The 18,005-nt window shown below is 37.6% G+C and overlaps 2 protein-coding genes across 6 annotated transcripts in view; one reads left to right on the top strand and one right to left on the bottom strand.

Moving 5' to 3' along the window:
* Nucleotides 1-1,030, top strand: part of CPEB3 (cytoplasmic polyadenylation element binding protein 3) — a 242,138-nt gene extending 241,108 nt beyond the window's left edge. Inside the window, exon 10 of the mRNA XM_072625177.1 lies at nucleotides 926-1,030. Within this exon, the coding sequence (XP_072481278.1) occupies nucleotides 926-1,006 (81 nt within the window). The 3' untranslated portion in view covers nucleotides 1,007-1,030. The remainder of the gene's footprint in view (nucleotides 1-925) is intronic.
* Nucleotides 1,031-11,004: 9,974 nt separating this feature from the next.
* Nucleotides 11,005-18,005, bottom strand: part of BTAF1 (B-TFIID TATA-box binding protein associated factor 1) — a 118,221-nt gene continuing 111,220 nt past the window's right edge. For all 5 annotated transcript variants that reach the window (XM_072625151.1, XM_072625152.1, XM_072625155.1 and 2 more), the window contains 3 exons: nucleotides 14,553-14,712; nucleotides 13,503-13,673; nucleotides 11,005-11,359 (listed from right to left, as the gene is read on the bottom strand). In XM_072625151.1, the coding sequence (XP_072481252.1) occupies nucleotides 11,213-11,359; nucleotides 13,503-13,673; nucleotides 14,553-14,712 (478 nt within the window). In that variant the 3' untranslated portion in view covers nucleotides 11,005-11,212. The remainder of the gene's footprint in view (nucleotides 11,360-13,502; nucleotides 13,674-14,552; nucleotides 14,713-18,005) is intronic.

Genomic DNA, 18,005 nt, shown 5'->3' with positions numbered 1-18,005 from the left:
TCTGGTAGACTTAGTCCTTCACAGCAATGCAAGGACCTAAAAAATTCCCAGTGGACTCCTGAGGCAAAACACCTTCCATATCCAGAGAAAAAACTATGGAATTGGATGGCAGAATGAAGCAGAATATTTTCTCTTGTGTTATGTTTTGTTTTATGGTTTCTCCCATTCATTTTAATTCTTCTACGCAACATGACTAAGGTGAAAATGTATTTAATAAGAATGTATGTGTAGAACCTATATAAAATTGCATGCTGTCTCGGGGAAGGAGTGGGGAGAGAGGAGGAAAGGAGAGGGAGGAAGGGGGAAAAATCTAAGATATGTGGATGTGATCGTAGAAAACTGAAAACAAATAAAATAATTTTTAAAAAAAGAAAAAAAATTGACCATCGATATTCTTTGATCATTTATCTACTGGGGGATGGTTCTTAGGCTTACAAATTAAAATCAACTTTTTATGTATCTTGGAAATAAGCCCTTCATCAGAGAAACTTGCTGCAGAGATATTTTCCCTCTAATCCAATGCAGCTAAGTGGCACAGTGGATAGAATCCTGGGTCTGGGGTCTGGAAGACCTGAGTTCAAATCAGTCTATTACTAGCTGTGCAGCCTTGAGCAAGTCACACATAACTTCAGTTTCTCCTCAACTGTAAAATGGGGATAATAGTAACAACCTACCTCCAAGGGTTGTTGGGAAGATTGATCAGAGATATTTCTAAAATGTTTTATGCAGTGCCTGGCAAATAGTAGGAGGTTAATAATTGCTAGCTATTATTATTTTCTCATTATTTCTCCTACATTAGATTCATTTCTGTGAAAAATTTTTAATTTTGGCCTATCTTTTTAATACCAATATTTTATCAGTACTGTTATTGTATGGCTGTTAAGTCCATTAATCACTCTAAGGATTACAAATTATTTTCATCTAGGGAACACTGGTGAAGTGCATGGTGGGCACAAACAGGCTGCCATATCTATCAAATAAGGAACTTCAAAGAAGAATTAAGTAAAGGGGAAATGTATGATCAAATAAAGAGGATGACCTGGCCAAGTGGGAAGAGTCCAAGATCTGGTAAACAACCTGACTGCTTCAGTTAGTATCCCTGTCTTGATGAGAATACAAGGCAGCCCTCTAGCTTGTTGGGCACATACCCTGCGGCCAACATTAAAGTACATAGATAGGAGTTGGACAGGATGGGCAAGCATGAATGGATTATGATTTGTACTGTTGGAATTAACATCCAAATTGATGAGGTCAATGATCCATTTGAGTGTACTCATTATCTAATTTTGTAGAGGTGATAATTAAATTAAATTAAAGGTGAAGTCATCAAAGGAGTAGATTAAAAAAAGAAGACCCAAGGAAGAGCTTTGGTTGAAGAGATTGGGGATATTAACATGGAGAAGTCTTGGGGAAGACATGCCTGCTGCTGCCTTCAAATATTTGTAAGGCTGTCATGTGGAAGAAGGGTTAGATTTGGCCCCAAGAGATAAAACTAGGAAAAAATGAGTGGTGGTTGCAGAAGGAAATTTATACTTGATATCTGAAAAAAAAAAAAAACCCTCAAAAAACTTCCTAACAATTAGAACTATTCAAAAAAAGTAGAATGGATTGCCTCAGGACATAACTGCTCCCCTTTCCTGGGAAGTCTTCACACAAAGACTGAATGGTCAAATTGTTGGGTATATTGTAGCAGGGAATCTTTTGGGATATAAGGTGGATGGGAAGGAAGTTAGGAAGGCTTTAAGTATGGGTCTGTGATAGACTGATGACTCTCTGTCTGTGGTTTGAAGATCACCCTGCTTAGTTTGCAAAGAATCATTACCAGATTGGTCATATTATGTCTAAGAACTCTGAGATTGTGACACCAAGATATACTGGGAGATGAGCTCCATGCACAGTGTTTAAAAAGAAAAGAAAGTCAAGGAAAGAGAAGACCGTAAAGCTAATTATCAAATGCTTTAAAAAGACTGAGGATAAAGACTGGAAAAGGCCATGGTTTTAGTGATGTCTGTGACACTGGAGTAGTTTCAAAAGTACCTCAGTAGAGGTGGGGGCAAGTGTCTCATTGAGATAGAGGAATGAGTGTAAGAAAAGGAAGCACAGAACTCTAGGGGTTTGGCAAAAGGGAAGAGCAATCTGGACTGCTTGAGGGAAAGGAAGGGTCAAAGGAAGGTTCACCAATTTGGATGGGTTAAAAGACTTCCTTTGTTGCTAGAGAATGTACCTATGGACTTAAGTCATCCTAGTTGCTTCCATCCAAGGGTGCTCCCTCCTTCCTGTGGGTGACGGGGTCCAGGCTTGTATCAGCATTCAGATTCTTGTGAATCTCATGCAAGGTTTTTAAATGGAAAAGCAATAGAAAGAAAAATGCCTTTATATATCTGCTAAGTCAGATGATATTAATGATAAAAATAATAATCGTCCAACATTTACACAGAACTTACTATGTGGTAAATGCTTTAAAATTATTATCTGATTTGATCCTCACAGTGATGAAGTAGGTACTAGTATTATTATGACTGTATATGTCAGGATCAGTCTAGCTTAGTTTGGAGAAGCTCATCACCAAATTGATCACATCATCTCTTAAAAGAAAATCTGAATTGCATAGGGTTGCAATCTGTGACAATATCTATAACAAACATCCAACCAGCTAGAGGCAACTAGGTGACCCAGTGGATTCCAGTTGAGCCTGGTGTCTAGCTAGCTGTGTGACCCTGGATAAGTCATTTAACCCTTGCTTGTCTCAGTGTCCTCAACTGTAAAATAGGGATAATGGCACCTACCTCACAGGGTTGTGGTGAGGATCAAATCAGATAATAATTGTAAAGTGTTTAGCATGACATCTGGCACATGGTAAATATTATATAAATGTTAGCAATTATTACTATCTTTCCACTATAAATAACTCCATTCTGCATAAGCCACGTTGGTCTTCTCTCTGTTCCTCACATAGTACTGCACCTCCTGTCTCCATGCATTTGCCCCAGCAAGGATTGTCCTTCCCTTTATCTATCTCTTGGATCTCATTCCCTCCAAAAAACATTTCAAACACCACTTTTTTCTGCATGAAGCCTTTTCTGGTACCAACTTATTAGTGATCTCCCATCCTAACTACCTTTAATTTATTGTGGTTTTATTCTGTATATAATTAAATGGGTATATGCAGTCTAATAATTATCAGCAACTTGAGAGCAACTTGAGAGTAGGGATAATTTAATTTTTGGAACTGGCATTCAGAAAACCTAGACCCTAGCCTGGCACAAATATTTGTTGATTGAACTTGTGATGAATACCTCTTTACTGAAAAGGAAAAGAATAGACTAAGGGGATGAGGCAGGTAGTAATATAAGATTTTTTTTAGAGGAAATCAAGAGACAACAGGGATGAATCATAGTGTAGGTCACTTGGGTTAAGACCAAGAAGAGAGAAACACAGGTGGTATTTTTTGTGGACATGTACTACAGATCATTAAAAGAGAAAGAGCAAACAGGCGAGAGTTTTGGGAAACAGATCACACACCTAATATGGAACAAAACAGCGTGATAGGGGCAATTCTTAGGCATTTCTAAGAGCTCCCTGCTGAAAGTGGTACAGGTCCAAGGAACGACCTTTGAGAAATGGACTCATCCATGGGCTGGGCTACATAAGTTTGAGCTCCTTCTCCCCAGGGACGAAGGAAGAGTGTGTCCCTAGGTTTTGGGGGGAAGTGTTTGCACTTCTGTCCTTGATGTATCCTCAAAATAAATACCACTTTATAAAATCTAAAAAAAAACAACAACCCCTAAAACAAGACCAGGACCGCTTCTAAAACCTGAACTTGCCCTAATGACAATTTCATTCTTCAAAACGTAGGAGTGAAAAAGGAAATTCATAAGCAACACAGAAGATCAACAAAGGGGATCTGATTGCTAAAGTAACAACGATGGAAATTTTGTGGAACGGACCATTCCTCATCTTAGAATTTATAAAAAGAGAAAAATGGGCACAGTCTGACATTCAGCTTGGATTTTGAGAGAACAAATTTCAAAAGGTACAGAGAAAGAACAGGTAAGATCCCTTGACCTAAAATTCTACTGATGACGTTGCCCAAAAAGAGACAGGAAACTTGCATAGTGGATCAAAAGCTGGCCTCAGGAAAAAGACTTAGAGTCAACTCCAACCATGACATAAACCAGCTGTGACTCTCAGCATGCCACTTGTCTCTATGTGCCCCTAGATTAGTTTCTTAACACCATACACTATAAAACAGTTGCTGATCTGCACTGATAAAAATAGTTTCTGCTTTGGGAGTTCCCAACACCAATGAAATCACAGTTCTGGACCAAAAAGATGGAATGAAATTAGAAGCAGCAAAGGGAAGCAATTCCAATAAGGGAGAAATGAGGCAGCATCGGAGAGACTGCAATGGATGCCCAAGGCTCTTCTATTCCAACTTTGATTTTAAGGACATGGAGTCAGAAGTGCTAAAGCTCAACGTAAAATGAAAGACAAAAAAACACCCTATCTTGAGGATAAGAGGAAGATCAAAGCAAGAATAGAACTTCTGCTAGGGTGGATGAGATGACAGAGAACAAGTAGAACTAAATTCTTATTTCCATCAAGGTGAAAGATCTTTACAGAAGAAGAAAAATGGTTAGCAGGGAATGGAGAGTGATATGTGAGGTTAAAACAAACAACTTCAAGTTTCCAGGCTTGTATACACTACATTCCAGGGTAGTAAACAAACCAAAACAAGTAGATGTGATGAAGTTGCCTTGGTAATGCAAATGATGGGGTCCTAATAGAGCTGCCCTCCAGCCCCAACAGTCTAACTTCATTACAGGTCCACTGTACCTAACTATCTCCCCGCCATGTCCTAACTTCTTCGTACATGCCTCCGAATAACAAGCGTGTCCCTGAAACTCATAGTTCTCACAGAAACAGCAGGCGTGGAAACCCAGCCATGACCCCCAGACCCATTCCCACAGAAACAGGTGTGTTCTTGAAGTCAACCACCCCCACATCATTCATCTAGCCCAAGACAGGACTACAACAGCTAGCCAACTGGAGGGCAGCATGGCCAGAATGTTTAACCACCAAACCATAGACGGGACCCTGTCTCCGTTACCTAATCCCTTAACGAACTCCTCCTGCCTCTTCAATATTCATCACATTCCTACATTCCATGTAAACTTGCTCTGTTAATTGCATCTTTACCCCATAAAAATCCATCGTTTTCTCAGAAGCTGCTGGTTCTTCTTACAGATTAGCCCACTTCATGCGAGGAATCAATCTCAACAATGCCTGAAACTTGGATTGGGATGGTCTGACTCTGAATTCCTTGAGATGGTTCCACCACAACACATCATGAAACCCCAACTGGTTTGGTTTCTCTGGGTTTAAACCTCAACACAAAGACCCCAAAGAACAGGCCAAATGGTGTAGGACTGAAGAAGTCACCTCAATTTTCAAAAAGTCAGAAAAATTGGCAAATGATGAACCAGGAAACTTGGCTTTTGATTGTTCACAGAAAAACTGAACTAGCTTTTAAAGGGATGATTCACAAAGATTCAGAAAAGGAAACAGGAAACACAAGGTGGCAGCATGGCTTTATTAATAACAGACTATACCTGACTAATTTCACTTCCAATTTGGATAGCTACCTGACTAGTAGATCAAGAGGATACTGCAGGATCTTAAAGCATTTACTAAAACTTCTTGTGCTACTCAGATTGACAGGTATGAGCTAAAGGATGCCAGTCAGGTGTATTTGGAAGCAGTTGAATATCAGATTCAAGAGTAGTCATAAATGGGTTGATGTCATCTTATGGGAGGGAATGTCCCCTGGATCTGCAGCTGGTTCAGGACTCTTCTAACATTTTATCGGTGACTTGGATGGAAGCATATCCAATTTTACATTTGTCAAATTTGAAGTCTGTGTGAAGTTGAGAGGGGTAGCTGGTATGTTGGATGATAGTCACAGCCTAGGACCAGGGAGAGAAGTACTAAAAAACATCTGGAGTTTAGTGTTTTAAGTGAATATTTTGGGAAGGTCATCAACCAAAATGGTGAAAAGCTATTAGTTCATTCTATATGAAGATCAGGTGTAGGAATCAGGGATGTTTAGACCCAAGTGGCATGTTAATTATCTTCATATACTTGAGAGGATGTCACAATGAAAAGAGATTAGTCTTGCTTGGTCCCAAAGAGAAAAAGTATAGGAATAGGTAGAAGTTTCAAAGAGGCAAATATACTTAAGTTTGATATAAAGAAAAACATCAAAGAAAAACTGCAGGGCGAAATGGAATGCAGATACTGGCAGAAAGGAATCCTACTTCAATTCACTTAGAAAAGAAGTTGCCAAGAACCAAAAGAAAAATTACAAGCTGCCAAACATCAATTCATATATCAAAAAGCACCAATTTTGAATTTGCTGGATTATTTATCAATGATAAGAATTAAAAGGCTAGAATATAATTGAGCAAAAAAAAAAAAGGAAACTGGCTTGCAAAATTGAGCATACTCCTTTGTGAGATAAGATACTTCTTTTGTAAGAACACAGACTTTCAGTCATTCTTCCTGAAAAATACAGTTGAACAGATATTTTAACATACACATTCATCAACCCACCCCCCCAAAAAACTGAACAAGGTAAACAAGTCCAAATAGTATTAATTCAATTCAATAAATATTTATTAAATTACTATTATGCATGTGCTAGGTATTGAGGATACAAAGGCAAAAACAAAACAATCCCTAACCTCAAAGCACATACATTCTACTAGAAAGGTACAATATATACATATATAAGAAAATACAAAATACTTATAAAAGCAAATATAAATTACTAAACGAGTGATGACAATGTTCATGCACTGTAAGAAATATACCTTATGGAAGGGTTATTAAGAGAACAAAGGGAGATGGGCGGGAAAGGGAGAGGAGAGAATGAATCAGTTGGAGAGAAATAGGAGGGAGAGTAAGGAGCTTGGAAGGGGAATGTTGAAGGCTCCTAAACTATACTTTTATCTGGGCTGAACAAGGGAAGGATGGTAAAGATTACAATAAAAATAGAATGTGAAGATTTGAATGAGGTGGAGGGGAGCACCATATCAAGGTATAAATTGTTTTAAGCAGAATGAGCTGTACAGTAGTCTGCTGATTTAAAAAAAAAATTAAGGCCACATCAGAGTAGTTGATGGAGAAAATCAACAACTTATAAAATTGAATGTTAATGGAATTAACACTCTAATGTGGAAGAAAGTTACAGGATGGATTAGAGAAAACAGACCACAACAATTTGTTACGTACAAGAAACACACTTAAAACAGGGAAAACAAAGATTTAAGGTGTGAGGTTGAAACAACATTTATTATTATACTTTGTCTGAATCCAAAGAAGGAGGTGCAATCATGATTTCTGATAAGGCAATAGTAAAAATGATACTGTTAAGAGTAAAACAGGGAGACTACATTATGCTTAAAGGCACCATAGATAACAACACAGTATCAGTAAAAATATGTACAGCAAATGGCATAGTAACTACTTAAAAGGAAAAATTAACTCAGATGCAAAGAAATGTGAGACTAACTATAGGAGACTATCCTTTCAGAATTTAATAAATCTACTAAAATAACAAGAAATAAACCATGGATTTGAACAAAAGGATGGAAAAACTAACTTTGATAGACCTACTGCAAATATTGGATGGGAATATTGATATTTTTCAGGACAACTGCACATTTACAAAAACTGAACACCTTGCCAGGGCACAAATATTCATAAATAAATGCAGACAGGCAGTTATATTAAACGTACACTTTATTTTTAAGTATAGAACTGATCTTGTCAGTCAGTTATACTTGGACCCTGTAACCTGAGACTATTAATATGCACCATGGAAAGGCCGCCTCTTTGAAAGGAAACAACTAATTTGCCTCTAAACAGCAACAGGGAATTTCAGTATATAAACACATCTTCCCCTTAACAAAGGTGGTGGCACATTTTATAGCCCATAATTATTTGGGGACTTCATTATTATAAAATTTCTACATATATGACTTCCTGTGGTATAAAGACACAGAGGAGTATGATAATAGATGGCTTTGATATGGTGTTTCAAGGTTCACAAAATACCTTAAATATATCTCATTTGCACCTCATAATAATCCAGTGAGAGGGGTGCCACAGATGTAATCTCCATTTTAAAAGATGAGGAGATTGAGAGTTGGAGATGCAGTGCTTATATGCCCTGTGTTAAATAGCTAGTGAATGTCAGGAGCCACATCTGCACTTAATTAAGTCTTTCCTGATCCTGGTTTAGTAGTTTTTTGCACCTCATTGCATTCCCTCCTTCCTAAAGTCAAAACAAGCACTAAACAAGCACTCTCTTAAGCACTCACTATGTGTTAGATACTGTGCTAGAACACCCTGAATTTGGAGTTAGATAATCAGGTTCAAATTCCAGGTCTGCTACTTACAATTAAGATGACTATAAGTCATGTTACCTCTTTCAGCCTCAGTTTCCTCATCTGTAAAAAATAAAGGGGAAGTTGGGCTTTTGATCTCTACAATCCCTTCCAATTCTATTTGAAAAACTATCTTGTGAAAAAAGGATGAGACAAGTTCTGGACTCCAGAGGGCAGAACTATGAGCAACCGATAAAAGATATGGTCAGGTTCAATAGGAGGAGAAACACTTCCTAATAATCTGAACAGGCCACAACTGGATGGGCTATCAAAGTAGCAGGTTTCTCCCTCACAAAAGTTAGCTTCAAGGGTAGGCTAAATGAGGATTTATTGAGCGGGCCTAGATGGATGGCCTCTGTGGTCTCTTCTCCCTTAGACTATGATCCTAAAATTTAGAGGTCATTAAATTCAACCTGTTTTATAAATGGAAGAAAACTGAGGCCTGTACCAGACAAAACACATTATGGCTCCAAGTTATCCTCCATGATTTAAAATTTACTTAATGCATACTTTAGATTTCCCCAGTGTATCAGCAACAAAGGTTTTATATAAGGAAAAAGTAAATACTCTATCCCATCTCATTTTTGAAAAATGTTAGGTTTAGTCTTCTCTGTACCTGAAAACACAATGAAATTTCTTATGCTTCAATAACTGCAAAGGATATTGTGTGATAATTTAAAGTTCAAAAGCTAGATGAACAAAAAACCCTCAAATTTTCATAAATGATAATAAAAACATAATATTCTTAAGCAAACTCACTGGCATCTAAGCTAACCCATGACATACAAATTCACATATTTTATTTTTTGGGTCCCCTTTAATCTGTAGAGTACAAGCAACCAAAAGACAATAAATAATAACTCACATTGATATGGGACTAAGCTGGCATTGTGAGCTCTCTCCCAAAATGACCCCATGAGGTAGATAGTACAAGTATTATCATCTCCATTATTACAGATAAGGAAACCTGGAAGGCTTATGTAACTTGTCAAGATCACACAGGCAGTGTATGTGTGAGGTGAAATTCCAACCCCAGTGCACCGACTCCAAACACATGGCCCTTTTTCCTATACCAAAATGCACTTCTAAGGAAAAAGGAGATTTTCAAGCTGCAATAAAACAACTTCTCAGGAAGTTCTCAGTTGTTCTCAGGAACAACATACTTGAATTAAGAACATAAAAATATGGTTCAAAGCCATGTTTCAGCTCTAAGTTTTTGATGAATATACAACTACACACATTTATTTTGTATTTCCAATTTTATTTTTATTATTCTCTTATGGAATGCTAAATTTAATGTTACAATGTAGCCATAATGGCTACTGAAATGTGACAAATGTCCTCATCTAAATGCTGTCAAACAGGCTAATGTTTTATATTATTAAACAAAACACGTGTGGATTTTACACAGCAGAGGTCTGGTGGTCTTCAAACTGATGCCAAGTGAAAGGCAAGCCACAAACCTCAGACAAACTGGAATTCTATACATATATATAGAGATTTATACATTTATTCCACATATGTATTATGCAGACATGCATACATTTTTCCCTTTCTCTCTCTCTCTCTCTCTATGTCTGTGTTGAACATTTATAAAAACTGTGTATGTGTATGTACATGCACATCTATATCTATAGACATATACTCCACCCTCCCCACTGGGCTCCATCCTCCCCATTGGGCTCTCTTTGATAACACTGTCTAGTGCACAGGTAACACATCCTCATTCTCAACTATTATTGCCCAATATCGTCACATGATTTCAGTAGCAGTACTCCGCCCCTTGGGTATAGTGTAGGTATTTCTATGTATATAGATATGTCTATTTATGTATTTATATGTATGTAAAGGAAACATTTTCCTCAAGTCATGCAGTAATACAGTAAACAGTCTTTTCAGCATAGGTTTTTGGAATTCTAAACAGTGTAAAATCTAATTCTTGAAAAACTCCTATTTGTATACTTTTGTATACAATTTTTTTTGTTACAAAAAATATATTATATATCTATATATATTTATATATGATTGAAACCTAGTGAGTATATATGTTCTTTGAGTCAGGCTATATTCTAGCCTTTAGATAAATTAAAAAAGCACACCCTCTTAACAGGATGTGAAAATGGCCTTAAAAAGCCCATTACCTGTATTTAGAATAGCCCATATTTTTATTTTAAAAAAACTGACAAAATGATGTCCAAAAAATTTGCATTAAATATACAAAGGTTTGCATACAGATACCTAGTTCAGTTCCTAACATTCTTTCTGGCTTCTAAGATTGACCAATATTAATGATGACTATCTTAAAATTATGGCTCATCTGAATTTCTGATAGTGAAAATTCTACCATTTTTAAATCATAAAAACAAGTTCCATTTAAAAGGAAAAAAATGTACATGAACCTAAAGTACTCATGGAAATGTTCCTGAACAAAGTGACTGTGTACCCCATGACATGCAGGCTCATTCCCAATGAGAACACCATTTGGTAGCATGAGTAAACCCTGTGTGGCTCCCCCTCTTTCTGGGTCTCTTCAATATATAAAAATTCAAACCACTTCACATTAAAATTTAAGTTTAATAACAGTGCAAAGTTTTAAGACAGAATAACTTGTTCCCCCCAGTGGAACAAGTTCCAGAATCATGCTGATTCTTTTTCCAATCTATTTACACAATGAGCTAAATGTTCTCCATAAACTTTGAAATTTGCTGAATATCAGCAGAAATGTAATTAATCTAGCAGCAGTTGCCTTAACGAGAATTAAGTTATTTGAGAGAATGCATAAAATTTTCAAGACTGTACTCAGTGTCGTATTGATCTTGATCCCAAAGATCACTGAGGTTCTCCAGGATTGATTTCATACTTGCTTTTCCAGAAGTTGTCGAGGTATTCGCTTTTTCCACTTTTCCATCCTTAAAGGAAAGTAAGAATGAAAATCACTACAGAAATTAATCTAATATTTCAAATATATTAAACTATTCTTTAACACTTCATTTCTTCACTGCTTTCTCTATTTAAAAAGTTTGTATCTGAATGTACTAGAACTTGGGATAGGACAAACAGTACTGGCAACATTTCATTTTTCTATTAATTCCAGGCAGGCAGAGAAATGCTGCTGCACAAATATTACAAATCACATTTCTAATGACTCAAATTTAGAGAATGTCTCAGTTTTGCCCGCTGACTTTCTCCTACAGAATTGTAGAGTTGGAAGTCAGTTTAGAAGTTCAGAATCCAACCTCCCGCAAGATGAAGAAATCTTCCCTCTAACTTCCCTTTGAGGTAGTCTCATCCACCTCAAACATGTTTAGTGGTAGGGGAGTTTTCTTCCAAGTCAGCTTTTCCTATTGTTAGAAATGTGAAAATGTTTTCTTATACTGAACCAAAATCAGCCTCCCTGTAACTTTCGTTCTTAGGTCCCAGTTTTACCATCTGAAATGCCTCTTCCCATACAAATCCTATAATCTTTTAATGAACTAGGTAGGAAATGAAAAGAAGTGCTTTTATAGACATTTGTGGAAAAAAATGTCAAACAGAATACGTGTAATCCGTCTTCTGAATGTAATCTTTTAAATAGTGGAAGACATCGATCATGTCCCACCATAAGTTTTCTCTAGGCTAAATATTTCAAATTTTTTCATTCAGTCCTCTTATGGCATGATTTCTAATTGTGCTTATCCTTTTTATTAATATGTTTCCTAAATGTTGCACTTACTGAATACTGTACCTCATTGGGTACAGTTTAAGCTCAAACTTTACTTTTCTAGACTCTACATTGTACTGTTAATTCACCCTTTTCTTATATGAGTTGTCATACAGAAACACTGTCTCCATTTTGATCTTGTGCAAGTGATCTTCTGAATCCAAGAGCAGAACTTTCTATATATCATGCTTAAATCTTATCTTATTAGAAATGGTATACTGTTCTAGGTTACTGACATCTTTGTTGTGCAATATTATTAGCTATCTCTTCTAGCTTTATGTCATCTGCAAATTTGACAGGCATGCCACCTACGATTTCACCAAAGTTCCAGAAAAATAGTTGAACAGTATAGGGCTAAGGTCAGCTTTAATTGTCACACACTTTCCTTCTCTAAATTATGAATGAATGAAAGAAAAAGAATTTAGGAAGTGCTACAAAGCACTGGGCTCAGTGCTGGGGTACAAACAGAGAAAAGGAAGCAGTCCCTGCTCTGAAAAAGCTTTAGTTGGGGAAGACAACACATGTAGGAAAGTACAGTTATAGGGTGGGTAGAAAGGTCCAAAAGGCCTGGGGGGCACTGGAATATCTGGACAGGTACCTTCAGTGGTATAGGGAGGTGGTGTTAAGTGAGCTGGATTATGTGAGATGAGAAAGAGAATAAAGAGGAACGGGTAAATTGCTGGGAACTAGCACAGGATACTCAGAAAATATTTCATGATACAATTAGTTTTTTTATGTACAAATCTGCAGTCAACAAAGTACTGTGTATCATCTAGGAAAACGAAAGAGCTCTATAATATATAAAAGTTCTTTGGAGTGATATTCAACGCAAACATTGGGATTGGTTTGCATTCTAATTTGGAGAATATCTCTGATCCCTCAGTCTTCAACTCACAAATATCTTGGCTCAAAGAGAACAAACAGGACACTATCAAGTGGAAAAATTAGTCATGGAGGCCCTGCTACTGACCTCAATGATATTTATTTAGCCTGTGTGCCTCTAGATATCTGGAGCCCAGAAGAAACAATAACAAAACACTGCTGTGTTAAGAGTTGCAAATCTCCAACAGGAAACCACCAAAATCTGACAAGCCTCAGGGATCTTCAGCAGTGATTTCTGGGTTGCTCGGTGATACTTAGAGTCATTATCCATGTATCAATGCTGCTAATATGTGGCAGGTACCTCAGTCAACCCTGAAAAAGAAACGTCATTTTCCCTACACTGTCTTAACATGTCCTCACAGACAACGAACCAGAGTTGTGTTGACCAGGCTTCTCTGAACATACTAACAGGTGACAAAATGAGTGATATATTTTATGATTCATGACAAACTGAACAATAAATTTTTTACCTTATCAAGGGTAAACAGGTCAAGAAGTTGATCAGTCCCCATGCTCTGCAGACTAGCATTCTCTTGGCTAATAACTGTATTTGCAATATTCATTTTGAATTTCTGCAAACCCATTATTTTCTCTTCCAGCGTTCCTCTTGTTATTAAACGATATACATTAACAACTCGTTTCTTGGGGGGGAAAAAACTATAATTAACAGTCATAAATTATAGCATGAAAAGATTCGACAGATTTACTGAAGCAACTGTGAGGGATCTTCAGAGAAATGACAAGCAATTTCTAAAAATTGTGATTAAACTTTTGGGTAGTCACTTTGCTGTGTCTAAGGATATATTTCAGTTTGTGTGAGGACCTAGCCCTTCATTTCCCTCTATTCTATCACAGAGAGTCACATTTTCTTACTTACTCAACCTCGTGCTCTGGAGGGACAAGCCATACTTCTCGGGCCCAGTTATGGCAGTGAAGGACAATGAATGAGCTGATGATCATATTGGGGGTGAGAGAGGGGAGGACAGGGTCTGAATTTGCTTCAGATATCACTGTATAATATAGAGTCACAGGTATTCTAAATTTGATCAATTAAATTAGATCAAATCAGATATTCTATATTAGATCAAATGGTGATAAAAAGAGGCTCCAAATAGGAAGAACGTTGTCTTACCATTCTAGTTTCTAGGGCCTAAAAATGATTAAGACCTTGCATTTAGAGCAGGGCTTCTTAAACTTTTTCCACCCATGACCCCTTCAGTGCTTCTTAAACAGTGGGTCGTGCCCCTATATAGGTTCTTGACCCACAATTTAAGAAGCCCTGAAAAGAGGATGACAGACTAAAAGGAGACTAAGGCTCAGAGAGGCTAGGTCCCATAGGAAATTAATGACAGAGCTGGAACGAGAACTCATGTTTCTTGGCTCCTAGTCCAGGCCCTCTCTGTCCTACTATTCCACATTGTAATTTTTAAAGCAAAAGATTTTAAAGTGGGTTCACAATAATGTCAGGAACAAGAAATCACATCACAACAGGTACAGCAACACTGCAAGGTGCAGTTTACCTGGCCAATACGATGTGCTCGATCCATTGCTTGTAAATCCCTCATAGGATTCCAGTCATGCTCAACAAATACAACTGTATCAGCTCCTGTTAAGTTAAGACCCAGTCCACCAACATGCGTAGTCAGTAAAAGAACATCTATGGATGGGTCATTGTTGAACCTAAACACACAAATTGATGAAGGGAGAAGAGGAAAGAGAAAAATTAAAGTTTTTTTCCCTAAATCTCCTACACAATAGAATGTAAATTGTTTAATTAAAAACTGAAAATAAGAAATTTTTTGATATTAGCTAAGGATCTTCAAATTCTGTGAATCTAGCTAAATTTCTGAAACAACCAACCAGAGAAGGGGAACATATCTTCTTTACAATTCTCTATGAAAACTCCTCATTGTGACTACCTCTCTTGGTTCCCTCCCAAGTCATCCCCTCTACCCTACCTCTATTCTTCTCCCTTTCCCTGACCTCCTGATGAACCAGTGTACTTAAGCCCTTTTTTCCCTTATCTTGTCACCAACCTTGTCCTGACAAACCTTGGTTGTGGACTACTCCCATTATCCCCTGCCTTCACCACAACTCATGTGCAGCTGAGCCTTCACTGCAGCAACACAATCCTACACTTCCCTAACTCACCAACAGCTTTCTAAACCTTTTCATCCTTCCTCAAGCCTGATAGATTCCCTACCCACACCCCCAGGGAGAAGTTTGTCTCTTATTTCCCTGGAGAAAAAAGATTGGAGGCCATTGCCAAGAGCTCCTTCAGATACCTTCTATCACCATCTGTTCCTTTCCCCCAGGTCTCATATAGAGAACTAGCCTTTCTCACTGCCAGGTCAGACCCTTCTATATACACAACTGATTCCATCCCATCTCTCCTTTTCCAGCACTGTCTTTTTGTCACCCCTACTTTCTCACTAATCTCTAATTTCCCTGTCTCCTAGCTGATTCTCAACCGCCTTACACACAAGCTCATGTTTCCTTTCACCTCAAAAAACCCTCCCATGATCCATCCATTCTCCATTAGCTATCATTCTCTCTCCTTTTCCTGGCTAACCAACTCATGAAGGCCATCTATAACAGGTGCCTCCTCTTCTTCTTCTCTTGATTCCTTCTTAAGTCTACAGTATGGTTTCAGACTTCCTCATTCAGCTGAAACCACTCTTTCCAGAGCTACCAGTGGTCTCTTAATTGCCAATATTTAATAGCCTTTTCTCAATCCTCATTCTCCTTGATCTCTCTGCAGCATTTGACACTGCTGATCACCCTTTTCTCCTTAATACTCTTATCTCTCTAGGTTTTTGTGACACAATACTCTCTACTGGTTCTCCTCCACCCTATCTCACCTCTCTTCAGTCTCCTTTGCTGGGATCTTCTTTTCAGTTACATCCCTTAACCATGGGTGTTTCCCAAGACTTTATCCTATGTCTTCCTCTCCTTACACACTGTTTTACTTGGTGATTTCATCAGCTCCCATAATTTCAATTATCATCTCTATGCCAATGATTCTCAGATTCCCTAGCCCAGACTTCTCTGCTGACCTACAGTTTTGCATCTCCAACTGCCTATTAGTCATTTCCAACTGGATATCCCATAGACTTTTCAAACTCAACACGTTCAAATCTCAACTAATTATCTTTCCTCTTAACCCCTTTCCTCTTCTGAACTGTCCTATTAGTATTTGGAACAACTACTGCTCTCCTAGTCACCAAGGCTCAATCTAAGCTCTGCCCTTGACTTCTCATTCTCCATATTCAATCATTTGCCAAGTCTCATTGTTTCTACCTTCATAACATTCCTCAAATATACCCTCTTCTCTCCTCTGACACTGCCACCACTCTGGCATAGACCCTCATCACCTCACACACAAACTACTGGGGGGAGAGCCAACAGGGGAGGAAGAAAAAGTTCATTTTTGCTTAAAGACTTTCTCCATTCCACTCCACGCTCCACTTAGCTGTCAAAGTGATTTTCCTAAAGCAGAGGCATAAATATGTTACACACTCCCCTCCTTCAATCAACTCTAGTGGCTCCCTATCATCTCCAGGACAAAATATAAAAACAACTGTTTGGCACTCAAAGATCTTCATAACCTGCCTCCTTGCCTCAAAGCCCTCTCTACCAATGTTCTTACACTTTATCCACTCTCCTTCAATGTACTCTTGTCTCTTCATTGTTGCTCACTTAGTTCATCTCCTGTCTCTGGGCATTTTCACTTGCTGTCTCCCCCATGGCTGGGATGCTCTGTGACTCCTCTTCTGGCTTTCTTCAACTGCTAGCTAACATTCCCCTTTCTGTAAGAAGCCTTTCCCAATCTCTCTTAATGCTAATGCCTTCCTTCCATGATTATACCCAATTTATCCTTTAAATCTCTTGTTTATATGCTGTCTCTCCTGATAGACTAGAAGCTCCTTGGAAACAGGGACTATTCTATGCCTTTCTTTATATTCCCAGCACTTTAGCAGGGTGCCTGGCACAGAGAAGACACTTAATAAATGCTTGTTGACTTGACTTCAGGGTAACTGGGTACAGCTGCTGATGACAACTATTTCCATAATCAGTTGACCTTCAAATGCGCCCATTTGGCTGCCTCTGAAGTTGGCTTCTTGCTGGAAATGTAGACTAGATTTTCATTCACACACAGGAATATAGTAAAAAAAAAAAAAATACATTCTTTGTCATAAATTTCATTATGAAAATTAAAACATGAGATAAAGAGGAGCATTTTTCAATATTATATATGAAGGTATAGTACAAAAACAGAGAAATGTTGCTTTACATTTATATGATGAAGTATAATTTATGGCATGATCTGGAATCAAGAGACCTGGTTTCAAGCTTTAATTATGTCCTTTGCTATGTCCTCAGGCAATCACTTCACCTTTCTGAAACTCAAATTTTACTATCTGCAAAATTAGAGAACTGGATTAGATGATTTCTAAATTCTCCTCAATATCTAATAATTTATAATAGTCACTATAACGATGTCAGTAAGCAGAGCAGATAAGGTTAAATTACTTCCTAAAGGTCACAAATGTAATTTTTTTTGTAAAACAAAGACTAGAACTTGGTATTCTAATTCCTATTCAGTGTTCTAACCACTATACCACACTGCTTAACACTTTCAATAGTACGTGACCAAATTATTATCTCATTTCCTTGCTAATTTCTGAAGTTTGTCTAACAAAGTGTAAGACCTTTTGATAAAAGCCTTAAAACAAATTCCCTGTTAAATAACAGAATGAAACACAAGTGTAAATGACAAAAGATTATAAGAGAGTCCATAACTGCCCCTGATGGGTTCCTGTCAAGTGGGCCCAGAAGAACTATACTTTTAGAAGATTATAGAGTACAGTACTGGAGAAAAGAAAATCTTAGCTGGTTTAAAAAAAAATGGAAGTCAACAAAATTTGCAAACTATTGGCCATATGAGCTTGACTTTACTTCCTGAGTAAATT

The sequence above is a fragment of the Notamacropus eugenii genome, chromosome 1 (genome assembly GCF_028372415.1).
Source record: "Notamacropus eugenii isolate mMacEug1 chromosome 1, mMacEug1.pri_v2, whole genome shotgun sequence".
Taxonomy (NCBI): domain Eukaryota; kingdom Metazoa; phylum Chordata; class Mammalia; order Diprotodontia; family Macropodidae; genus Notamacropus; species Notamacropus eugenii.
This window is presented reverse-complemented; position numbering and strand designations above follow the sequence as displayed.